The sequence below is a fragment of the Jaculus jaculus genome, chromosome 21, assembly GCF_020740685.1.
Source record: "Jaculus jaculus isolate mJacJac1 chromosome 21, mJacJac1.mat.Y.cur, whole genome shotgun sequence".
Classification (NCBI taxonomy): Eukaryota; Metazoa; Chordata; class Mammalia; order Rodentia; family Dipodidae; genus Jaculus; species Jaculus jaculus.
In genome coordinates, this window is record NC_059122.1 from 13101836 (window position 1) to 13127505 (window position 25670).

The window sequence follows — 25670 nt, forward strand, 5'->3', positions numbered from 1 at the left end:
CTCTCTCTCTCCCTCTCTCTCTCTCTCTTTCTCTCTCTCTCTCTCTTTCTTTCTCTGTCTCAAATAAATAAATAAAAATAAATACTTAAAAAAAAAGAAAATGTAACAGGGCAATTTCCAAATTATCTCAGATTTTCTTTGTTTATTATTTATTTGCAAAGAGAGAAAGAGAAAATGAGAATGGGGGCATTGGGCCCCATGTCACCACAAATAAACATTAGACACATGTGCCACTTTATGTGGATACTAGGAATTGAATGTGACCATTAGGCTTTGTAAGCAACCACCTTTAACCAGTGAGCCATCTCTCGAGGCCTCATATTTCTCTCTTTTTTTTTTTTTTCCTTTGATTTTTCTAGGCAGGGTCTCACCAGACTAACCTGGAATTCACTATGTAGTCTCAGGGTGTCCTCGAACTCATGGCAATCCTCCTGCCTCTGCCTCCTGAGTGCTAGGATTAAGGGCTTGTGCCACCACACTCAGCCTTCAGATTTTTGTTTTGAGATCGAAGAAGGATTTAAGAGATATGTTAGGGGACTGGAGAGATGGTTTAATGGTTAAGGTATTTGCCTGCAAAGCCAAAGGATCCCGGTTCGATTTTCCAGGACCCACGTAACCAGATGCACAAGGGGACACAAGCATTTGGAATTCATTTGCAGTGGCTGTAGGCCCTGCTGCACCCATTTTCTCATTCTGTCTCCCTCTCTCTCTCTCTCTCTCTCTCTCTCTCTCTCTCTCTCTCTCTCTCTTTCAAATAAATAAAATAATATTTTTAAAAAAAGAATACGTGGAGCCGGGCCTGGTGGCTCATGCCTTTAATCCCAGCACTCGGGAGGCAGAGGTAGGAGGATTGCCGTGAGTTCAAGGCCACCCTGAGAATGCAGAGTGAATTCCAGGTCAGCCTGAGCTAGAGTGAGACCCTACCTCAAAAAACCAAAAAAAAAAAAAAAAAAAAGAATACGTTAGGGTGGGAGGGATGGCTTACAGTTAAGGTGTTTGCCTACAAAACCAAAGGACCCAGGTTCAATTACCCAGGACCCACGTAAGCCAGATGCACAAGGTGGCACACATGTCTAGGGTTCGCTCACGGTGACTAGAGGACCTGCCATACCCATTCTCTCTATCTGTCTCTCACTCTCAAATAAAAATAAAGTATTAAAAGTATCTTTAAAAAATTGCATTAGAAGCTGGGTGTGGTAGTGCACACCTTTAATCCCAGTGTTTGGGAGGCAGATCACCGTGAGTTCAAGGCCACCCTGAGACTGCATAGTGAATTCCAGGTCAGCCTGGGCTAAAGTAAGTGAGGCCGTACCTCAAAAAAAAAAAAAAAAAAAAAAAAAGCAAAGAGAAAAATGTGTTCAGGTGGTTTTAGTTCCCTTTTGGGGTACTAGCTTCTCAATGTTGCTAAAGATAAAAAAATAAAAATAAAAAAATAAAAGGCCAGGCATGGTGGCTCATACCTTTAATCCCAGCACTCGGGAGGCAGAGGCAGGAGGATCACCATGAGTTCGAGGCCACCCTGAGACTACATAGTGAATTCCAGGTCAGCCTGGGCTAGAGTGAGACCCTACCTGGAAAAAACAAATAAATGAATAAATAAATAAAGATGAGTAACCCTCCTTGTTTCTGCAATTCACATAGCTATGTTCTCAGAGAAAGGTGGCCGAGTTTGAGGTGAAACTCCGAGGGTTCTCTCTGCTGGCGGTAGCACTTGTAGCTCAGCAGGTGGATAGAACTTGGCAGAGACCTTTCCCTCTAGGCATTTTCATGAAGTGTCTTTTCTAATTGGCAAATCCCCCCGGCTTTAGCATTCTTAAAAAAAAAAAATATGTATTTACTTGAGAGAGAGAGGAAGAGGCTGAAAGAATGGGCACACCAGGGCTTCCAGCCACTGCAGACGAACTCCAGACACATGCGCCCCCTTGTGCATCTGGCTAACGTGGGTCCTGCGGAATCGAACCTGGGTCGTTAGGCCTCGCAGGCAAACACCTTAAGCGCTAAGCCATCTCCCTAGCCCGGCTTTAGCGTTTTGAAAGTTCCTTGTAGTGATGTCTCCCTTCAGTTCATACAGTCCTTCCTCCGTTTTTATAGGACACCCAGTGATTATTTCGTCAACAAGTAATTGGCATTTCTTTCAAAAGGAGTGTGGATGCAGATATAGGTGCCCTGTGGGCACCTGTGTGAGGCCAGGATGGAACATCAGCTGTCCTCCTCTCATTCTGTCTCCTTTCCCTGAGAGAGTCTCTCACTGACCCAGGAGCTGGTTTATTTTATTTGTTTGTTTGCTTGTTTTTTGGTTTTTCAAGGTAGAGTCTCGCTCTGGCCCAGGCTGACCTGGAATTCACTATGGAGGCTCAGGGTGGCCTCGAACTCACGGAGATCCTCCTGCCTTCCGGAATGCTGGGATTAAAGGGGTGCGCCACCATGGTCGGCTCGGACTGACTGATCAGAGCCCTAGCAGGCCTTCTGTCTGTGCCCCCCTTCACGCTGGGGTTACAGGCGCGCGAGGCCGTGCCTGACTTTTTGTGGGGGTGGATACCAGCAGTCTAAGGTCCCCATGTTTGCATGGTAGACTCACTTAGGAGCCAGGCCATCTCCCCAGCTCCGTGAGCGTGTGTGTGTGTGCACAAATGCACAGGACCCATGCATGTGTGTGTGCACAGGCTACAGGAGACTATCAGGGGGCCTCTTATTTCTTCATCCACATATTTCCTTGAAGCGAGGTCTCTCCCAAAACTCATCCAGCGTTGTCATCAGCAAGCCCAGTGATTCTCAAGTCTCTGCCCTCTGGGGTCACGAATGTGCAGAGCTGGCATTTTCTTAAATGTTGTTTGTTTGCTTTTGTGTTTTGGGTTTTGTTTTTAGGCTTTTCGAGGTAAGGTTTCACTCTAGCCCAGGCTGACCTGGAATTCACTATGTGGTCTCAGGGTGGCCTTGAACTCACGGCGATCCTCCTGCCTCTGCCTCCCGAGTGCTGGGATTGAAGGCGTGCACCACCACACCAGACCCAGAATTTTTTTTTTTTTAATTTTTATTAACATTTTCCATGATTATAAAATATATCCCATGGTAATTCCCTCCCTCCCCACCCCCACACTTTCCCATTTGAAATTCCATTCTCCATCATATTACCTCCCCATTACAATCATTGTAATTACATATATACAATATCAACCTATTAAGTACCCTCCTCCCTTCCTTTCTCTACCCTTTATGTCTCCTTTTTAACTTACTGGCCTCTGCTACTAAGTATTTTTATTCTCACGCAGAAGCCCAATTATCTGTAGCTAGGATCCACATATGAGAGAGAACATGTGGCACTTGGCTTTCTGAAGACCCAGAATTTTTAAAAAATATATTTTTTTATTTATTTATTTGAAAGAGAGAAAGCAGAGAAAGAGAGAGAGAGAGAATTGGCACCCCAGGGCCTCCAGCCACAGCAAGTGAACTCCAGACACATGTGCATCTGGCTTACATGGGTCCTTGGGAATTGAACTTAAGTCCTTTGGCTTTGTAGGCAAATGCCTTAATGGCTAAGCCATCTCTCCAGCCCCAGATTTTTTTTTTTTTTTAAATGTGGGTTCTGGTAAATTGAACTAGAATTTGGCAGTCTCTAAAGTGAGACCCTACCTCGGAAAGGAAAGGAGAGGAGAGGAGAGGGGAGGGGAGGGGAGGGGAGGGGAGGGGAGGAAAGGGGGAGGGAGAGAAGGAGGGAGGGAAGAAAGGAAGGAAGGAAGGAGGGAAGGAAAGAAAGAAAATGGGCATGTCAGGGCCTCTAGCCGCTGCAAACGAACTCCAGACACATGTTCCATATTGTGCATCTGGCATACGTGGGACTTGGAGAATCAACTCTGGGTCCTTAAGCTTCGCAGGCAAGCTCCTTAACCGCTAAAAATCAGGGAGTTCTAATCAGTTAGGCAATCTGCAGAATCTTAAACCTAGATGTGGCTTTTTTGGGAAACTTCAGCTCACAGGGTCACACTCCTGCCCGGAACACATCACAGCAGCATCCCAAAACCCAGGTGTGGACAGGAGGGCTGAAGTGTTCAGGGACAGCGTGGCTCATGCATGTAGGTGTGGTCTGTAAGGGAAAGACAGGAGCCAAAGTCACGCCCAGGTTTGGGACCGCAGCTCCTCAAAGAAGTCTGGAAAGAGGCAGAAGGGGCAGGTTGGAGGGCAAGGGCATATAAAGAAATCAGGAATGTAAGGCTGACATTTCAAACCAAGACACTTCAAATTCTCCAAGGAGATGAGTTTAAAGTTTTAAAACTCTGGCTGGAGAGATGGCTTAGCCAACCCAGGTTCGATTCCCCAGAGCACACGTACGACAGATGCACAAGGTGGCACGTGCGTCTAGAGTTTGTTTGCAGTGGCTGGAGGCCCAGGCTTGTCCATTCTATCTACTACCTGCCTCATTCTGTCTCTCATAAGGAATAAACAAATAAATAAATTTTTTAAAGTTTGAAACTCTCCAAGGGGGTGATAAAGAAACCCAGATGGCTCACACCTGAAATGTCAGCTACTTGGGAGGCCAACGCAGGAGAATCACAAGATCAAGGCCACACTTGGTCAATCTACTGGGATTCTATCTCAAAAATCAAAAGTAGGAGCCGGGCATGGTGGCACACGCCTTTAATCCCAGAATTTGGGAGTCAGAGGTGGGGGATCACCATGAGTTCGAGGCCACCCTGAGACTAGAGAGAGAGTGAATTCCAGATAAGCCTGGGCTAGTGTGAATTCTACCTCAAAAAAATTATTATTTATTTTTTTAATTTTTTAAAATTTTTTTGGTTTTTCAAGACAGTCTCACTCTAGCCCAGGCTAACCTAGAATTCACTATGTAGTCTCAAACTCACAGTGATCCTCCTACCTCTGCCTCTGAAGTGCTGGTATTAAAGGCATGCACCACCATGCCCAGCTTTTTTAATATTTATTTTTATTTATTTATTTATTCGACAAAGAAAGAGGGATAGAGAGAGAGAATGGGCACACCAGGGCCTCCAGCCACTGCAAACGAACTCCAGACGTATGTGCCCCTTTGTGCATCTGGCTAATGTGGGTCCTGAGGACTCAAACCTGGGTCCTTTGGTTTTGCAGGAATATGCCTAAACCACTAAGCCATTCCTCCAGGCCTATTTATTTATTTCTTTAAGCAAGACAGAAAGAGAGTGAATATGGGTGTGTCAGGTCCTCTAGCCACTGTAAATGAATTCCAGACACATGTACCACTTTGTGCATCTGGCTTTATGTGGGTACTGGGGAACTGAACCCAGGCCATCAGGTTTTGCAAACAAGCACCTTTAACCTCTGACCCATTTCTCCATCTCCAGCCCCAGCTTTTTTTTTTTTTTTTTTTTGGTTTTTTGAGGTAGGGTCCTCCTCTAGTCCAGGCTAACCTGCACTTATACTGTAGTCCCAGGCTGGCCTCAAACTCACAGTGATTCTCCTACCTTTGCCTCCTGAGTGCTGGGATTAAAGGCGTGTGCCACACCAGGCCCTAGCACTTTTTAAATATTATCTTTATTTATTTATTTGCGAGAGAGATGCAAGGAGAGAGAGATAGAGAAAATGGGCATGCCAGGGCCTTCACCCACTGCAGTCAAACTCCAGACACATGCACCAGCTTGTGCATCTGGCTTATGTGGGTCCTGGGGAATTGAATCTGGGTCCTTTGGCTTTGCCAACAAGTACCTCAACCTCCAGGCCATCTCTCCAGCCCCAGAATTTTTTTGTTTATTTGTTTGTTTGTTTGTCTTGTTTTTCGAGGTAGGGTCTCACTGTATCCCAGGCTGAGCTGGATTTCACTGTGTAGTCTCAGGGTAGCTTTGAACTCACAGTGGTCCTCCTACCTCTGCCTCCTGAGTGCTGGGATTAAAGGCATGCACCACCACATCCAACCAGAATCTTTTTTTTTTTTTTTTTTTTTTTGAGGCAAGCCCAACAGACTGACTTTTTAAAAATTATTTATTTACTTGCAAGCAGAGAGAGAGAGGAGACAGACAGAGAGAGAATGGTGCACTAGGGCCTCTAGCCACTGCAGCCGAACTCCAGACACATGCACCCCCTTGTGCATCTGGCTTATGTGGATCCTAGGGAATCGAACCCATATCCTTTGGCTTCACAGGCAAGTGCCTTAACTGCTAAGCCATCTCTCCAGCCCCTCTTTAAAAAAAATAATAATGATGATGTCAGGTAGGACAGTCCCATCTTGTAGGCTCTAGTTGCCCACCTGCCCTGTCCCAGCTCACAATCCTGACCTCAACCCTTGTGATCCTTGGTTTCTATGTCAGCCAGCTATGCTGCATAACAAAAATTCCATAGGTTTCTGTATCAGCCAGCTGTGCTGCATAACAAAAAAAGCCATAGGTTTCATGAGTGAGAACACATGTGTTTACCAGATCAGTGCTCAGTGTCTCACAAGGCCACTGTTGGCAAGTCAGCTGAACCAGACTCTTCACTCGCTCTACTTCTAATCTCAACATGCACTGACATATTTCTGTTTATTGGGGGTTGTAGAACTGAGATTTCTGGCTTTTGTTATTTTTTAATTTATTTATTTGCAAGCAGAGAGAGAAGAGAGACGGACAGAGAGAGAATGGGAATGTCAGGGCCTCTATCCACTGCACATGAACTCCAGATACATGTGCCCCTACTGCAGATGGCTTTCCTGGGTTCTGGGGAATCGAACCTGGGTCCTTTGGCTTTGCAGACAAACACCTTAACCGCTAAGCCATTTCTCCAGTCCTCTGGCTTTTATTTTTAAATATATATATATATATACATATATATATATATATTTATTTTAGAGAGAGAGAGAGAGAGAGAGAATTGGCATGCCAGGGCCTCAGCCACCACAACCGAACTCCAGATGCTTGCACCACCTAGTGGGCATATACGACTTTGTGCTTGCCTCACTTTTGTGCGTCTGGCTTACATGGGATCTAGAGAGTCAAACATGGGTCCTTAGGCTTCTCAGGCAAGTGCCTTAACTGCTCAGCCATCTCTCCAGCCTTGGCTTTTATTTTTATTGTGGTGGTGGTGTGGAGCAAATCCAGAGCCTTGTCCCTGCTTGGCAAGGACTCTTTCACTGAGCCATACTCTAGTCCCTGCCTTGGTGGATTTGACTATAAGGTACTCTTGGCTCCTAGAGGAGGATTAAGTCTTCTCTGATTTCCTCTTCATCACAAGGCAGGAAAAGAAAATCTGATTTTCAAGGGTTCACCTGTCCAGGTAATGTCTGTATATTAAAGTCAGCTAAGGAAGGCGGGGGCATGATTGGGCACAGAGTGAGTGTCCCACATGCATTCAGTGCTAGGTTACTTCACTCACCCAAAAACAAAAGGGGGAGGTAGTGAATTACAAACTTAGATTCTTCTACAAAAGGGAGAGAAGAGGGCTGGAGAGATGGCTTAGCAGTTAAGGTGCTTGCCTGCAAAGCCCAAGGACCCAGGCTCAACTCTCCAGATCCCACATAAGCCAGATGCACGGGGTGACGCCTGTGCAATGTTGCACATGCACACAAAGTGATGTACACATCTGGAGTTCAATTCCAGTGGCAGGAGGCACCGGTGCACCAATTCTCTCCCTCCCTCACTCTTTCTCTCTCTCTCTCTCTCTCATTCTCATAAAAAAGAGAAGAAATTCAAGGGGCAGCTGAAAGAGGGGAAGAATAGAGTAGAAACTTGTAGTATCTGTGTCTACAAAATTCCTTACATAGCTTGATGCACACCTCTAAACCCAGCACTCGGGAGGCAGAGGTAGGACGATCGCCGTGAGCTCAAGGCCACCCTGAGACTACATAGTGAGTTCCAGGTCAGCCTGGGCTACAGTAAGACCCTACCTCAAAAAACCAAACAATGGTCCCTATATAATGGTCCCTAAGATTAGTATTTGAACAGCCACAATATTGAAGTAGAGGGTAGTATATTAGCTAATTTTCTCATTTTTGCAGCATTCAAATGTTTTTCTAGCGCAAAATTCCAATTCTTCCTCCTTCCTGTCACAAACCAGTTCCAAAGGCCTACAAACCAGATGTAGTGGCACACACCTTTAATCCCAACACTTAGGATACAGAGGTAGGAGGATCACCATGAGTTCAAGGACAGCCTGGGACTACAGAGTGAATTCCAGGTCAACCTGGACTATGGTGAAACCCTACCTTGAAAAAAACAAAGGGCTGGACAGGTAGCGTAGTGGTTAAGGCATTTGCCATGAAGCCTAAGAACCCACGTTCAATTCCCCAAGACCCATCCATGTAAGCCAGATACACAAGGGGGCACATGTGTCTGGAGTTTGTTGGCAGTGGCTAGAAGCCCTGGCGCACCCATTCTCTATCTGCCTTTCTCTTTCTCTCTCTCTCTCTCAAAATAAATTAATTAATTAAAAAAAAAAACCCTATCCGGGAGTGGTGGCGCACTCCTTTAATCCCAGCACTCGGGAGGCAGAGGTAGGAGGATTGCTATGAGTTCAAGGCCACCCTGAGACTACATAGTGAATTCCAGGTCAACCTGGGCCAGAGTGAGACCCTACCTCAAAAAAAAAAAAATTAAAATTAAAAATAAAAATAAATAACCCTAAAGGCCTATGAACCACATGGTCAGGATTGGTTACAGCAACGTGTCAGGACCAGTTTTCTGTATGTGTTATTTCCATGTTTGGGGGGGAGGTGTGTGGTATTTGCACATGTGTAACAAATATGTGTGCCACACGTGCACTCACGTGAGGCCACAGGAAGACACCCGTGTCCTCTTGTATGACTCTTCAACCTTATCTCTCACTGAACCTGGAGCTCCCCGTTTTTCAGTTAGTCTGGCTAACCAGTGAGCCCCAGTGATCCTGTCTCTGCTTCCCTCAGTGCTGGGGTTATGGACATGCAGTGCACACTCAGCTGTTTTTATTTATTGATTCACTTTGGCACAGCAAGTACCTCATCCTCTGAGCCACCTCCCCAACCCCATGCCCAGCTTGTGTGTGTGTGTGTGTGTGTGTGTGTGTGTGTGTGTGTGTGTGTTTGTCTGTCTTTGAGGCAAGCCCAAGAGACTGGCTTTTTTTTTTTTTTTTTCCCAAGGTAGGGTCTCACTCTAGCTCACACTGACCTGGAATTCACTATGTAGTCTCAGGGTGGCCTCGAACTCATGGCGATCCTTCTACCTCTGCCTCCCGAGTGCTGGGATTAGAGGCGTGCGCCACCACGCCCAGCATTTTTTTTTTAATGTCAAAGAGAGAGAGAGAACTGGCTCACCAGGGCCTCCAGCCACTGCGATCAGAACTCCAGACACGTGCGCCACCTTGTGTGCATGTGGGACCTTGCATCACTTTGTATGTCTGGCTTACATGGGACCTGGAGAGACAAACATGGGTCCTTAGGCTTCGCAGGCAAGCACCTTAACCACTAAGCCATCTCTCCACACCCCCCAGCTTTATTTTTTTTTTTGTATATTTTTTATTTATTTATTTGAGAGCAACAGACAGAGAGAGAAAGAGGCAGATAGAGAGAGAGAATGGGCGTGCCAGGGCTTCTAGCTACTGCAAACTCCAGACGCATGTGCCCCCTTGTGCATCTGGCTAACATGGGTCCTGGGGAATCGAGCCTCGAACCGGGGTCCTTAGGCTTCACAGGCATGCACCTTAACCGCTAAGCCATCTCTCCAGCCCCCAGCTTTATTTTTAATATTTTATTTATTTGAGACACAGAGAGAAAGAGGCAGATAGAGAATTAGTGACACAGAACCTCCAGCCACCGCAAACAAACTCCAGACGCGTGTGCCACCTTGTGCATCTGGCTTACATGGGTCCTGGGGAATCGAACCTGGGTCCTTCAGCTTTGCAGGCAAGTGCCTTAACAGCTGAGCCATCTTTCCAGCCCGTGCCCAGCTTGTTACATGGGTTGCTGCAGATCAAGCTTTGACAGAAAGCACTCTTTACTCACTGGGCCGTCTCCCCAGCCGTGGTATTGACGTCTTCTGTTTGTGTGACAAAATACCTGACGAGAAGTAGTTTTTTGTTTTTTTTATTATTATTATTATTATTTTATTTTTTTATTTTTCTTCTCAATTTTTATTAACATTTTCCATGATTATAAAAAGTATCCCATGGTAATACCCTCCCCCCCCACTTTCCCCTTTGAAATTCCATTCTCCATCATATCCCCTCCCCATCTCAATCAGTCTCTCTTTTATTTTGATGTCATCATCTTTTCCTCCTCTTATGATAGTCTTGTGTAGATAGTGTCAGGCACTGTAAGGTCATGGATATCCAGGCCATTTTGTGTCTCCAGGGAGCATGTTGTTAGGAGCCCTGCCCTTCCTTTGGCTCTTACATTCTTTCTGCCACTTCTTCCGCATTAGACCCTGAGCCTTGGAAGGTGTGATCGAGATGTTACTCAGTACTCCAGTCACTTCTTTCCAGCACTATGATACCTTCTGAGTCATCCCAAGGTCACTGCCATCTGAAAAGAGAAGATTCTCACCCAAAGTGAGAGTAGCGTTAATATAAGGCTATAAATATTAAGAGAAGTGTTTACTGGGCAGTTTGATAAGCATAGTATATACATTTTTCCAGACATCAGCAGATGTTACACCCCTAGGGCTCATGACTACCCCTGTTTTAAGTTTTCAGTATCAGGATATGTTCCCCCCCATGGAGTGGGCCTCCAGTTCAATTGTAGGGCAGTTGGTTTCCACCATGACAGACATGCCACTATTGCACCCTTTGTCTCATTTGGCCTGGATGGCCAAATATAAGGCTTGCAGTGTCCACTGTTGAGTATCTTCACTGGTGGTATCTCTTTCTCCCATTGAACTACATGTAGAATGGCTTCTTCCAGCTTTCTGTCAGCTGGTCTTCATGGAGGAGGGAAAAGTAGTTTTCAGGAAGGAGGCTTACAGTTTGAGGAGAAGGCACGGAGGCCGGACCTCGGAGCAGTGGGTCACATTGCATGCACAGTCGGGAAACAGAGGAATGCCATGCGTCCGCTAGCTTTCTCCTCTTCATGCAGGTTAGGACCCCAGCCCATAAAATGGTGTCTCCCACATTTAGAGTAGTTCTGTCCACTTTAATTAATATAATATAGAAAAGTCACTTACAGGTAAACCAGTCTGATCTATTTCCATGATGATTGTAGTCAAGGGCTAGAGAGTTGGCTTAGCGGTTAAGGCACTTGCCTGCAAGGCCTAAGGGTCCATGTTCGACTCTCTAGGTCCCATGTAAGCCAGACACACAAAGGTGAGGCAAGCACAAGGTCGCACATGCCCACTAGGTGGCGCAAGGGTCTGGAGTTCGAGTGCAGAGGCTAAGACCCTGGCACAACAATTCTCTCTCTCTTTCTCTGTCTCTAAACTAAAAAATAAATAAGTAAATTCTGTCAAGATGACAATCAGAGATGAGCTATCACAGGCAGCTTAAAATTCTGCCTGCTGGGTTGGGAAGACTGCTCAGTGGGTAAGAAGTATTACAGCAAACAAAAGGGCCTGAGACACCTGAATTCAATTCTCCAGGACCCACATAAGCAACTGGGCATGGCCATAAACATCTGTAACCCCAGATCTGTGGGGAGCACACCAGAGAATTGCTAGGGCTTGCGAAAATCACAGGTCCATGTTCAGAGACTCTATCTCAAAGAAATACGCAGGTGAGAGCCAGGCGTGGTGGCGCACGCCTTTCATCCCAGTACTCGGGAGGCAGAGGTAGGAGGATTGCCATGAGTTCAAGGCCACCTTGAGACTTAGTGAATTCCTGGTCACTCTGGGCTAGAGTGAGACCCTACCTCGAAAAACAAAAAGAAAGAAAGAAAGAAAGAGAGAAAGAGAGAAAGAGAGAAAGAGAGAAAGAGAGAAAGAGAGAAAGAGAGAAAGAGAAAGAGAAAGAGAAAGGAAAGGAAAGGAAAGGAAAGGAAAGGAAAGGAAAGGAAAGGAAAGGAAAGGAAAGGAAAGGAAAGGAAAGGAAAGGAAAAAGAAATACACAGATTAACTATAGAGAGGGGATACTTGGTGATTTCCTCTGGCCATCTGCATGTACAGGTTTATATCTCTCTCTCTCTCTCTCTCTCACACACACACACACACACACACACAGCCACCACCACACATAGTACATGTGCAATAAATAATAAATTAAAAAAAAAAAAAGAATTCTTGGGCTGGAGAGATGGCTTACCAGTTAAGACGCATGCCCGTGAAGCCTAAGAACCCAGGATCAATTCTTCAGTACCCATATAAGGCAGATGCACCTGATGGCACATATGTCTGGAATTTGTTCGCAGTGGCTGGAGGCCCTGGCGTGCCCCGTTCTCATTCTCTCTGTCTCTCCCTTTCTCTCGCTCTCCCTCTCCATCTTTCTCTCTCAAATAAATAAAAATAAAATAGTGTTTAAACAGGAGCTGGAGGGATGGCTTAGCGGTTAATGCACTTGCCTGCGAAGCCTAAGGACCCATGTTCAACTCCCCAGTTCCCACATAAGCCAGATACACAAGGTGACACATTCGCAAAGTTGTACATGCATACAAGGTGGCACGCACATCTGGAGTTCAATTGCAGTGGCAGGAGGCCCTGGTACACCAAGTCTCTTCCCCTCCCTCCCTCTCCCCCCGCCACACACAAATGAATTCTGTCTGCTGGAAGGCCCCCACCTATAAAGTGGATCTAACAATGCTTCCACTCCCAGTCTTGGCACCTGATACCATTGCCCTCTTAAGACCTAGCCGCAGACTGTTCTAGAAAGAATCAGAAATGCACTGAGTTTGTCACAGTGAAAGAACACAGGTGAAGCGGGGCATGGCGGCGCACGCTTTTAATCCCAGCACTTGGGCGGCAGAGGTTGGAGGATCGCTGTGAGTTCGAGGCCACCCTGAGACTTCATAGTGAATTCCAGGTCAGCCTGGGCTAGAGGGAGACCCTACCTAGAAGAAGAAAAAAAAGGGGGCGCACCATGGCCTCTTGCCACTGCAAACAAACTGCAGACGCATGCGCCACTGTGTGCATCTGACTGGGCCAGCACAGTTTGCAAGCAAGGACCTTTAACTTCCAGAGCCGTCTTCCCAGCCCGCTTTATTTGCTTTGATTCTGGGTTTTGTTTTGCTGAGGCCAGCTCTCTGGCCCAGGCTGACCTGGAACTCACTCTGTAACCTAAACTGGCCTGGAACTCCTGAGCCTAGATAGAGTACTACTATCAAAGGCATGCATCAGACTGTTTCAATGTTTCGTTGTGCTTTTTGTTTGTTTCTTTGTTTCTTTGTTTTCGAGATACATCTCTAGCCCAGGCTGACCTGGAACTCACTCTGTAACCTAAACTGGCCTGGAACCCCTGAGCCTAGATAGAGTACTACTATCAAAGGCATGCATCAGACTGTTTCAATGTTTCGTTGTGCTTTTTGTTTGTTTGTTTGTTTCTTTGTTTTCTAGATACATCTCTAGCCCAGGTTGACCTGAAATTCACTAGAAATTCGCTATGTAGTCTCAAGACTGCTCTTGAGTTCAAGGCGATCCTCCCACCTCCGCCTCCAGAGAGTTGGGATTAACCGCGGCACCTGGCCCTTTTCTTCTTGTTGCTCTTTTGTTTCGGTTTTAATTTTTTGAGACAATGTCTCACTATGTAGCACAAACTGTGGCTGGCATCAAAGCCCTTTGGCCGCACCCTCCCAAGCGCTGGGGCAGCAGGCATGTGTGACAGCATTCCCAGCAGTATCCACCCTCTCTTAATACCTCACAGTGGGGCTGTGGCTCAGCGGCAGAGCACTTGCCTAGTGTTTGTAAGGCCTTGGGATTGATCTCCATTGCCACAAAAACAAATAAGAGAAAAATTTAAAACTGGGCTGGAGGGATGGCTTAGCAATTAAGGCTTTTGTCTACAAAGCCAAAGGACCCAGGTTCAATTCCCCAGGACCCACGTAAGCCAGATGCACAAGGGAGTGCACGCATCTGGAGTTCATTTGCAGTGGCCGGAGACCCTGGCGCGCCCATTTTCTCTCCCTCCCCCCTCCCTTTTTTCCCTCTTTCTCTCTGTCAAATAAATATAAAATATTTAGAACAAAACTGGACTGGAGAGATGGTTTAACGGTTAGGGCATTTCGACTCTCCAGATCCCACGTTAGCCAGACACACAAAGGTGAGGCAAGCGCAAGGTTGCCCATGCCCACCAGGTGGCACAAGCGTCTGGAGTTCAATTTCAGTGGCTGAGGCCCTGGTGTGCTAATTCTCTCTCTCTCTCTGAAATAAAATTTTTTAAAAAATCTAAATAGCTGGGTGTGGTGGCACACACCTTTAATCCCAGCACTCTGGAGGCAGAGGTAGAAGGATCACTGTGAGTTTGAGGCCACCTACCCTGAGACTGGGTAGTGAATTCCAGGTCATCCTGAGCTAGAGTGAGACCCTACCTTGAAAAACCAAACAAGTCTAAAAAAATCTTCTAATAGGGCTGGAGAGATCGCTTAGTGGTTAAGCGCTTGCCTGTGAAGCCTAAGGACCTCGGTTTGAGGCTCGGTTCCCCAGGTCCCACGTTAGCCAGATGCACAAGGGGGCGCATGCGTCTGGAGTTCGTTTTCAGTGGCTGGAAGCCCTGGTGCGCCCATTCTCTCTCTCTCCCTCTATCTGTCTTTCTCTCTGTGTCTGTCGCTCTCAAATAAATAAATAAACAAAAAAAAATTTTTTTTTAAACTTCTAATAAAAATTAAATAAGATAAAACTCCACTCACACTGCGGGCACTAAGACACCCCCCCCCCACGGGGACCAGCATGGTGACGGTCCGGAGACTGGCAAAGCTGCAGGCGCTTAGACCTGTGTGTGGTCACTTTGCAGGCGGAGCTGACAAGCAGCAGATGGACGCGGAGCTCCGCAAGGAGATGATGGCCATTTGGCCCAACCTGTCCCAGAAGACACTGGACCTGCTGGTCACACCTCACAAGTGTAAGCATAAGCCCAGGGAGGGAAGGTTCCAGGGGAGGGGGGCTGGCTGCATGACGAGCTTGCCCTGTCCTCCCCAGCCACTGACCTCACGGTCGGGAAGATCTACGCAGCCATGATGATCATGGAGTATTACCGGCAGAGCAAGGCTAAGAAACTGCAGGCCATGCGTGAGGAGCAGGTAGGCCACTGCGCTGGGGACGGCCAGGCTGGGCAAAAAGGCCTGCTTGTAGCTGGGTGTCGGGGAGCCCGCCTTTAATCCCCAGCACTCCACTCGGGAGGCAGGGGTAGGAGAATGGCCGCGAGTTCGAGGCCAGCCTAAGACAACATAGTGAATTCCAGGTCAGCCTGGGCTAGAGTGAGACCCTACCTCAAAAATCTTTTTAAAAAAAAGGGGGGGGCCTGTTTGTCACCATGGTAACAAACCGGAGAAAGGGGTGTGACTGAGTCCCTGGGCAGGTGCCCACCAAGAAGGAACATTCCAGGAACGTCCTGCAAAGCCAAAGGACCCAGGTTCGATTCCCCAGGACCCACATAAGCCAGATGCACAAGGGGGCGCATGCATCTGGAGTTCATTTGCAGCGGCTGGAGGCCCTGGCATGCCCATTCTCTCTCTCCCTCTCTGTCTTCCTCTCAAATAAATACAGAAAAAATAAAATAAAATCTTAAATATACACATAAGCGAACAAAGAGGAAAACAGGAGGAGACAAAACAGAGAGGTGACAAGGTTGAACCCTGGTGACTTCAGGAAGGACCCTGGCTTTGACTCCAAGTGAGATGGAAGTCTAAGCAGAGAAGGGAGCAGCCACCACTCATGGCTGCTGTATGCGGGGGTCGAGGGTGGGAGGGACAGACTGAGGAGACGGGAAGAAATGCCATCACTGGTCCAGGGGCGAGGGTGGTGAGTGAAGGGATCGGGGAAGAAGAAGGTTGTCCACCTTATATGAGCGAACCTCATATGTGGGGGTGTCAAGTATGACTTCGGGGGCCCGGGGCATGGTTCAGTGGTAGAGCATTTTCCTGGCACTTAAAGCTCTAAGTTTGATTCCTAGCATGGGGGGCCGGGAACAAGCCCCACATGGCCTTTCCCCATTTGGCACCACCTTAGGCCCCTGTTGCTTTCTGTCCCCAGAACCGGACGCCTCTCATGTTCCAGCGCATGGAGCCCCCGTCACCAACCCAGGAGGGAGTGCCTGGCTCAAACGCCCTCCCCTCCACCCAGCTGGACCCAGGAGGAGGCCTGTAAGTGACACTGCCCTCGCCAGGTGGCCCCGGGGGTGGGGTGGGGGGGTGGGCTGTGCCAGCTCCCCGGGTTCCGGGAGCCCCAGAGCGACCATCGCTGTTCCGGCCTCTGTCCCTCCCACAGAATGGCTCATGAAGGTGGCATGAAGGAGAGCCCGTCCTGGGTGACCCAGCGAGCCCAGGAGATGTTCCAAAAGACGGGCACATGGAGCCCAGAGCGGGGCCCCCCCCACCGACATGCCCAACAGCCAGCCCAACTCGCAGGTGCCGCAGCTCCCCCCGGGCCGGGTGGTGTGCCGAGAGGGGTCTCGCCCACGTGATGCCCAAAGAGCCTGAACCTCCCCTGGGGTCTGTATGTCAGCCCCCCCACCTCCCGCTCAGCTGGCCCTCTCCTTTCCCCCCTTCGCAGTCTGTGGAGATGCGAGAGATGGGCACCGACGGCTACTCAGACAGTGAGCACTACCTCCCCATGGAAGGCCAGGCCCGAGCTGCCTCCATGCCCCGCCTCCCTGCTGAGAACCAGGTGAGGGCTTGCACGGTCCTGGAACACATCCCCTGGATGCTGACCAGCCTCCTGCCTCCACCCCATGGGCAGAGATTCTGCACCCTGTGGGATCTCCCACACCAGCAACCCAGGCTGTGCAGGTCCCGGCCCCCTACAGGTCACACCTGAGCATCTGGAGGGCCTGGTGACCCCCCTAGACCCCTCCCTCCGAGGCCAGAGAGGAATGGGGTTCCCAGGGCAGAGCACCGTGGTCACTCCCGAGTGGCCTCCTTCTGCCCTACTTGGGAGTGGTGGTTGGAGGCACCAGGCTAAGAGGGGAGTTGCCAACACTGGTGGAGGTTGTGGGGTGTAAAGACTCACAGCAGAGGTCCCAGCACTTGGGATACTGAGGCAGGAGGAGGGCACGTTGCAGGCTAGCCTGAGCTACAAAGTGAGACTCTGCCTCAAAACAGACCAAAAGCCGGGCGTGGTGGTGCATGCCTTTAATAATCCCAGCACTCGGGAGGCAGAGGCAGTAGGACTGCTATGAGCTCGAGGCCACCCTGAGACTCCATAGTGAATTCCAGGTCAGCCTGAGCTAGAGTGAGACCCTATCTCGAAAAAAAAAACAAACAAAAATGCTGGATGTGGGGTCAGAAGAGATGGCTTAGTGCCTAAATGTGCTTGCCTCACAAGCCTGCCTATCAGAGTTCAGATTCCCAGCACCCAGGTAAAGACTGGGTGCTCAAAGAGATACACATGTCTGTAATCCCAACACACCTACCGCAGTGGGAGCTGGAATCAGGAGAGTCCTGAAGCCCATGGCCCAATTTGTCTGGCCTTCTCTGCTGGGAACAAGAGATCCTGTCTCAGCCCGGGTGTGGTGGCGCACGCCTTTAATCCCAGCACTAGGGAGGCAGGGGTAGGAGAATTTCTGTGAGTTGGAGGCCACCCTGAGACTACACAGTGAATTCTAGGTCAGCCTGGGCCAGAGCAAGACCCTACCTTGAAAAAACAAAACAGAGAGAGAGAGAGATTGATGGATAGATAGATGATAATAGATAGACAGATGGATGGCAGCTGGGTGTGGTGGTGCACACTTTAAATCCCAGCACTCGGGAGGCAGAGATAAGATGATCACTGTTCGAGGCCAGCCTGAGACTACATAGTGAATTCCAAGTCAGCCTCGGCTACAGCAAGACCCTACTTCAAAATAAACAAACAAAAAAAAAGGACAGGCACACGCCTTTCATCCCAGCACTAGGGAGACAGAGAGGTAGGAGGGTCACTGTGAGTTCCAGGCCGCCCAGACAACATAGTGAATTCCAGGTCAGCCTGGGCTAGAGTGAGACCCTACCTTTGGGGTGGGGAGGGAATCTGAGCTACAAGGGCGGGGGCGGATCTCAGCAGAAAAATGGGACCTTGGCACGCACAAGACCTGGGCTCCGTCCCCAGCCCTGAAAAACTATCCCCGCAACCCATGTACTTTACATGCACATGCAACATCCATGCACACTGGTGCATGCACACATGCACGCGTGTCTGTGTGCACTCCACGGGTGTATGTATAGACACTCCTGTGCGCGGGTGTACCACGCCACGGCCATCTCACACCCGCGGACCTGCTGACCTCGGGACCTTGGCACATCTGAGGACTGCGTAGGCAGACTGGGGGTGGCCGGGACGTGTTTCCTGTCTGTGTCTGTGGAGCTGCGTGGGCTGGGCGACGCGTGTGCCTGAAGTGTGTTTCCGTGGGCGCTTGCTTTCCTCAGCTGGTGTTCCCCCCCCCTCATCAGAGGAGGTGTGATCTGTAGGCCCTGAAGGGATTTAAAGCTTGGCTGGCTGCCACACAGTGAGAAGTGGGGACAGGCCGCTCCCAGAGGAGCCCCCCCAAGCACAGGGAGGAAGAAGGGGCGGGTGAAGGGCAGGCATGCCTGGCTGGAGCAGCTTGCCATGTGCTCTGTGCGTAGTGTCTGCTCGGGGGGCCGGGGGTGCTGGAGGTTGCGCTGGGCCCCGGCTGAGCCAGTGTGCACCAGGAGCCTGGCCTCTGGCTGCTGTGATCTGGGGGGGGGGGGGATGCATGTGGCTGCGCCGTCCCTTGCCCTTCCGTCAGGGCCAGTCTGCTGACCCCGGGGGAGAGGGTCGAGCCAAGCTGGACTGATGGCCACCACCTGGAAGCTTTGAGCCTCGCCCCCACCCCCACCCCCGCAGCGCAGCGCATGATGGGCCAGGGGCCCGTGGCCTCGCCGTCCCATCTGTCAGTCTTGTACCTTTGCCATCTGTCCATATGTCTCCTGTCTGTTTCCCCTGTACCTGTCGGGGGGTGGGAGACAAGCAGCCAGGCCCCGGGATACCACCCCTGGCCCACTGCTGGACGCTTTAACCTCTCTCTCTCTCTCTCTCTCTCTTTTTCTTCTTCTCTGCACCTCCTCCACGAACCGCCCACCGCCTCACCTTCCCTCTTGGCCTTTTATATTTATTTTCTTCTTTCTGTTTTTTCTGTGTGCACCATCCCGTGGGGCTGGGACAGAGGAGAAGGGGCCGGCCACGTGGGAATAACCTCAGTGTATGTACCGCCCCAGCCCAGCTCGGCTCTGGCCCCCTCTTTCCCTCAGGCCAGCTCCTGCCATCTCTCCCTGGCCCCAACCCCATCCTTTCTTTGCAGACTACAATCTCCCCCCCCCCCCACCCTGTAGAGCCCCTCCTCATGTGTTGTGTCCTGTGTGTGCAGGGGGGCCCCCCCTGCACTCCAGCCCTCTTCAGAGACTCTTAAGAGGCACCCTGTCCCACTCTCTTGCTGGGGGAGGGAGGGCCCGTTCCTCCAACCCCACCAGCCATCGTTGGCCCCGCGGCCTTGGGTAACTTACTGCGCCTACCTGGGCATCAGAGCTGGATCAGGCCCCGGTTGAGAGGGCTTCACCCCGTCTTCCTTCTTCCACTCGCCGCAGAGCATGGCAAGGTGTCCGTTGGCAGAGCTGGTCCCAGGGATGGGTGGTAGCATATGCACGTTGAGAACAAGCCCCTGGGGAGTTTGGCCCAAGTGGCCGAGGAGGCGTTGGATGGGAGCCTCGTGTCCCACCCCCTCTGTGGAGGGCAGGCAGTGAGGAGACTTTACGGTGAGGGACAGGCTCGCTAACAGCCAGCCTGCCCAGCTCCCAGGACCGGGGATGAAAGAAGGTCAGCTCGGGCCTCCTGCTGAGAGTCCAGTACCCAAAGGGGCAACCCTGTCTGTTGGGGATGTAAGAAGCCCTCAGGTTCCACCTTGTAGCCAGAAAGCCAGGCTCTACCCAGAGCCCCATCCCAAGCTCTGGAACCATCCCTGGATGGTACACCCTAGTCCCTTCACATGTGGACGCCCACCAGCCAAGCCTCTGCCGGGGGTCCTGGAAGGAGCAGGCCCCTCCGTCAGTGCCTACCACAGAACGTGCCCGTTCCCCTCCCCCAGACCATCTCGGACACCAGCCCCATGAAGCGCTCGGCCTCCATGCTGGGCTCCAAAGCCCGGAGACTGGATGACTATTCCCTGGAGAGAGTCCCTCCGGAAGAGAACCAGCGGTACCACCAGCGCCGACGTGACCGTGGCCACCGCACTTCTGAGCACTCTCTTGGCCGCTATACCGACGTGGACACAGGTAGCCTACTAGTGTGGGGGGGGGCACCTAGGGACAGGAAATGAGGGAGGAGGACATAGGGGGCAGAGGAGACACTGGAGAGAGAAGTGGCGATTGAGCACGGGGCACACACTGCTGATACCAACCTTGGGGAGGCTGAGGCAGGTGGCTCTCGAGTTCGAGGCCAGCCTGGGTTGCACAGTGACATCCTCTCTCTCAAAAGAAAGATGGGGGGGGGGGGGCTGGAGAGATGGTTTAGTGGTAAAGGGACTTGCCTGCTAAGCCTAGGGATCCAGGTCCTATTCTCCAGGTCCCGCATAAGCCAGATGCACATGGTGGTACAGGCATCTGGAGTTTGTTTGCAGTGGCTGGAGGACTTGGCGCACCCATTCGCTCTTTCTCTCTTCCAACTCTCTCTCTCTCCCTCTCTCTCCCTCTCTCTCTCTCTCTCTCTCTCTCTATCTCCGTGTCTCTAATAAATAAATAAAATAAAAATAAATCTTTAAAAAAAAAAGTGGAAGAAGGCTAGAGACATAGCTTAGTGGTTAAGGTGCTTGCCTACAAAGCCTAAAGACCCAGGTTCGATTCCCCAGAAAGAACCCACCTAAGCCAGATGTATATGGTGGCGCATGCATCTGGAGTTCATTTGCAGTGGCTAGAGTGTCTTGGCATGCACGTTCTCTCCCCCTCTCCCTCCCTCTCTCTCTCTCTCAAATAAATAAATAATTTTTTGGGGGGGGTTTGAGGTAGGGTCTCACTCAGGCTGACCTGGAATTCACTATGTAGTCTCAGGATGGCCTCGAACTCATGGAGATCCACCTACCTCTGCCTCCCGAGTGCTGGGATTAAAGGCATGCGCCACCACGCCCGGCCTCTCTGCCTCTTTTTGTCTCTCACTCAAAAACAAATAAAATAATTTTAAAAAAATTAAAAAGGAACATCGGGCATGGTGGCACACGCCTTTAATCCCAGCACTCGGGAAACAGAGGTAGGAAGAGCGCTGTGGTTTTGAGGCCACCCTGAGACTACATAATGAATTCCAGGTCAATATGGGCTAGAGTGGAACTGGCCTCAAAATATTAGTTAATTAATTAATTTAAATGGCTGAAGAGATGGCTCAGCAGTTAAAGCACTTGCCTACAAAGTCTAAGGACCCAGGTTCAGTTCCCCAGTACCCACTTAAAGCCAGATGCACACATGCATCTGGAGTTCGTTTTCAGTGGCTGGAGGCCCTGGCATGCCTATTCTCCTTCTCTCTCTCTTTCTTCCTCTCTCTCTCTCTCTCTCTTCTCTCTGTCTCCCTCTGCTTGCAAATATGTAAATAATATTTTTATATTTATTTATTTATTACAGAAAGAGAAAGGGAGAGAGAATAAGCACGCCAGGGCCTCTATGCATCTGGCTTATGTGGGACCTGGAGAATCGAACCTGGTTCCTTAGGTTTCATAGGCATGTGCCATCTCTCCAGCCCAGTAAATAATGTTATTTAAAGTGAGGGTGCTGGGGAGATGGCTCAGTAATTAAAGGCTCTTGCTCTGCAAGCCTGCCAAGCAGGGTTCAAGTCCCCAGCATCCAAACAAAATGGGATGCAAACCAGTGCTGATGAATGTCTGTAATGTCACTGTGCCTCTCCGCGGATTATCGGGCAGACTCAGGAGAGGCCCAGAGCTTGTGTACCAGGGAGAGACCCCGTCTCAAACAAGGTGGATGTGCTCTACTTCCACACACATGGAGCGGTACTACACACAAATTATATGAAAAAAAAATGTATTTTATTTATTTTGAGAAAGAGGCAGAGAGGGAGAGAGAATGGGCACTCCAGGACCTTCAGCCACCACAAACAACTCCAGACACATGCACCCCCTTGTGCACCGGGCTTACGTGGACACTAGGGAATAGAACCTCAGTCCTTTGGCTTTGCAGGCAAATGCCTTAACCGCTAAGCTATTTCTCCAGCCCCATATGTATACATATATATTGTTTGTTTGCTTGGTGTTTTTTGTTTTTGTTTTTGTTTTTGTTTTTTGAGGTAGGGTCTCACTGTAGTCCAGGCTGACCTCGAATTCACTATGTAATCTCAGAGTGGCCTTAAACTGACGGGGATCCTCCTATCTCTGCCTCCTGAGTGCTGGGATTAAAAGCATGCACCACCATGCCCGGCTAAATTTTTTTTTTGCTATATACGTATTTGAGAGAGATAGAGGCAGAGAGAGAATTGGCACGCCAGGGCCTTCAGCCACTGCAAACGAATTCCAGAAGCATGTGCCACCTTGTGCATCTGTCTTACCTGGGTCCTGGGGAATTGAATGTGGGTCTTTTGGCTTTGCAGACAAGTGCCTTAAGTGCTAAGCCATCTCTCCAGGCCCTAATATATTTTTTTTTATTTTTTTCCCTAATATAAATTTTTTAAAGAGGAAAACAAAGGTGGTGAGTGGGAGTGTGCACCAAGCTTACTTATTGACTAAAAGAATCTTGCCAGACCCTGCCCCCAAGACTCTTTTTTTTTTTTTAAATTTATGTATTTGAGAATGAGACAGAGAAAGCAGATAGAGAATGGGCTCACCAGAGCCTCTAGTCACTGCAAACGGACTCCAGACGCATGCGCCCCCTTGCGCATCTGGGTAACGTGGGTCCTGGGGACTCGAACCTCAAACCGGGGTCCTTAGGCTTCACAGGCAAGCGCCTAACCGCTAAGCCATCTCTCCAGCCCCTGGCCCCCAAGATTCTTGAGGGGCCTCCTATGTGAACCTCCAGCCCTGTCCTGCCCTCCTCCCTCACCGTCCACCTCCACCCACCCCAGGCTTGGGGACAGATCTGAGCATGACCACCCAGTCCGGTGACCTGCCATCCAAAGATGACCGGGAGCGGGGGCGGCCCAAAGACCGCAAGCATCGCCAACACCATCACCATCACCACCACCATCACCCGCCTCCCCCAGACAAGGAGCGCTATGCCCAGGAGCGGCCAGACCTCGGCAGGACCCGGGCCAGGGACCAACGCTGGTCTCGCTCACCCAGCGAGGGCCGAGAGCACGTGACACACAGGCAGGTGGGTGCGCACTGCGGAGACCCCAGCCTGGGGGCGCAAGCAAAGGGTGGGAGCGGAGAGGGGGGAGGTAGGGAGCCCCACGCCCACAGCCACCCCGGGGGAAGGGGCCCCATCCTGGCACACCCCTGACCTCCCCCTCCCCATGCCCAGGGCCCCCAGTGAGGGGTGGACGGTACGCCTGGCCCCCCACTCCCGCCCGCCCCAAGCCCACCTCCCGTCCCGGCTGCTCCTTGGTTTGTTAATTCTCTCGTTTGCGCTCGGGGCCTGCGCGGTGCCCGTACGCTGCCCCACCACCGCCTTTTGCTTTCCTCTTAACCCGGCTTCCCTTTTCTGTTCCAATCATGATTTCTGTCCTATGGACGCCTGTGAGTAATTTTTTGAAACTTCTGCTATTTTTAACCCCGGAACTTACAAAACTCCATTTCTCATTTCTCTTTTCGCTTTGTTGTGTTGGTTTTTTGTTGTTTGTTTGGTTGGTTGGTTTGTTTTGGACCCTCCTGCTCCTCCCCGCCCCTTGTCTCTCTCTCTCTCTCTCTCTTACTTGCGCACACACACATTCTGTCCCTATCCTCCTCCTCCTCCTCCTCCACCCTCTTGGCTGTTGCTTTCATTTCTCCTTTTTTGTTTATTTATTTTTTTTAATTTTTGTTCCATTCAAATGTCCTGTGGCTTCCTCGCCCCTCCCCCCATCCTTGCCCACTCCCGTCTCCACGCTCCCCACGACCACCCTCTCCCCTCCCCACCCGCCCGCGCACCCTCTGTGTCTCCTCCTGTCTCCACCCGGTTGATTTGGTTGTATCTTTTTTTTTGATTTCCTTTGTTTCAATTTTCGTGTAGGGCAGTAGTTCCGTCAGTGGAAGCCCAGCCCCCTCAACATCTGGCACCAGCACTCCACGGCGGGGCCGCCGCCAGCTGCCCCAGACCCCCGCCACTCCCCGGCCACACGTGTCCTATTCCCCCGTGATCCGTAAGGCCGGCGCGCCGGGCCCCGCGCAGCAGCAGCAGCAGCCCGCGGTGGCCAGGTCGGGCAGGGCCGTCACCAGCGGCCCTCGGAGGTACCCGGTCCCCTCGGAGACAATGTCCGGGGAACGGTCATCCACGGGGGGTCACGGCAGCAGCCGCTCTCCAGGGATGGAGCGGCGCGCCCCAGGCCCGGCTCGGAGCGAATCCCCCAGGACCTGTCGCCACGGAGGGACCCGGTGGCCTCCGGCGTCCGAGGGTCCTCGGCATCACGGTTACTACCGGGGCTCCGACTACGACGAGGTGGACGGTCCGGGCAGTGGCGGTGGCCTCGACGACGACGAGCAGGTGGTCAGTCCCTACGATGCGCCACATCCCGCGCGCCACGCGTCCTCGGGCACCGCGGGGCGATCTCCCAGGACTCCCCGGGCCTCGGGCCCGGCCTGCGCCTCGCCTTCCAGGCACGGCCGGAGACTCCCGAACGGCTACTACCCGGTCCACGGCCTGGCCAGGCCTCGAGGACCCGGTTCCCGCAAAGGCCTGCACGAACTGTACAGCGAGAGCGAGGATGACTGGTGCTAAGCCCGGGCGCGGCGGCGCCTCGTCCGCCCGGCTCCCCACGCACCCCGCGCGCGCGCGCGCGCGTGCACACACACACACACACACACACGCACGCACGCACACACACACACGCACACCCCGCCAGGAGGAGCCGCGCGCAGGCCCGGAGGGGTGGGGTCCTTCACCACCACCACCACCACCACCGACCCCCGACCACCACCACCACCACCACCGAAGCCCCTCGGCCAGGACAGACGCCTCCCGGGCATCGAGGGCGCCCCGCAGCCGGCCTCGACCTCCCCCACTTCGCAGGGGCAGGACCAGGGCGCACACCAACCACACAGCCAACTCAGCCCTGTTTTGGTTTTCTTTTTTTCTTTTTTTTTTTTTTCTTCTTTTCTTTTTTCCTGTTTTGTTTTTTTGTTTTTGTTTTTTGGAGACCTGGGGTGGGTTGGGAGGGGGGTTGGAGGGGGAAGAACACAGACTACAACAACAATAATAATATTTTTAAAAAAGAAAACCGGGGAGAAAAAAAAAAACAAAAAAAGAAAAACAAGAAAATAGCTTCTATTGATGAGTTTTATCATCTCTGATTGAATCTTTCCTTTCCCTGGTGAACGCGATCCGGTGGCTGCGGGTGGTGAGGAAGCAGGAAGACAGCTTTGCGCAGACCAGAGCCCCGCCCCTCCACAGTTCTGACCCGCAGGAGTGCTTGACGGCCATGCCAAACCTATTCCTGCTTGCACGGATCAACCTAAAAGAAAATAACACTAACGGTTAAAAAAAAAAAAAAAAAAAAAAAAGGACAAAAAAAAGAGATTGAAAAAAAAAAAGAAGCATTTTTTTCTGACATTTGGTCCTGCTTGAA

General features: G+C 50.8%; 1 protein-coding gene across 1 annotated transcript in view; it reads left to right on the forward strand.

Moving 5' to 3' along the window:
* Nucleotides 1-24856, forward strand: part of Cacna1a (calcium voltage-gated channel subunit alpha1 A) — a 256875-nt gene extending 232019 nt beyond the window's left edge. The window contains 10 exon segments of the mRNA XM_045139418.1: nt 14791-14898; nt 14976-15076; nt 16029-16138; nt 16263-16362; nt 16364-16402; nt 16548-16661; nt 19153-19188; nt 20068-20254; nt 23034-23281; nt 24119-24856. Of these exon segments, the coding sequence (XP_044995353.1) occupies nt 14791-14898; nt 14976-15076; nt 16029-16138; nt 16263-16362; nt 16364-16402; nt 16548-16661; nt 19153-19188; nt 20068-20254; nt 23034-23281; nt 24119-24823 (1748 nt within the window). The 3' untranslated portion in view covers nt 24824-24856.
* Nucleotides 24857-25670: the final 814 nt, after the last annotated feature.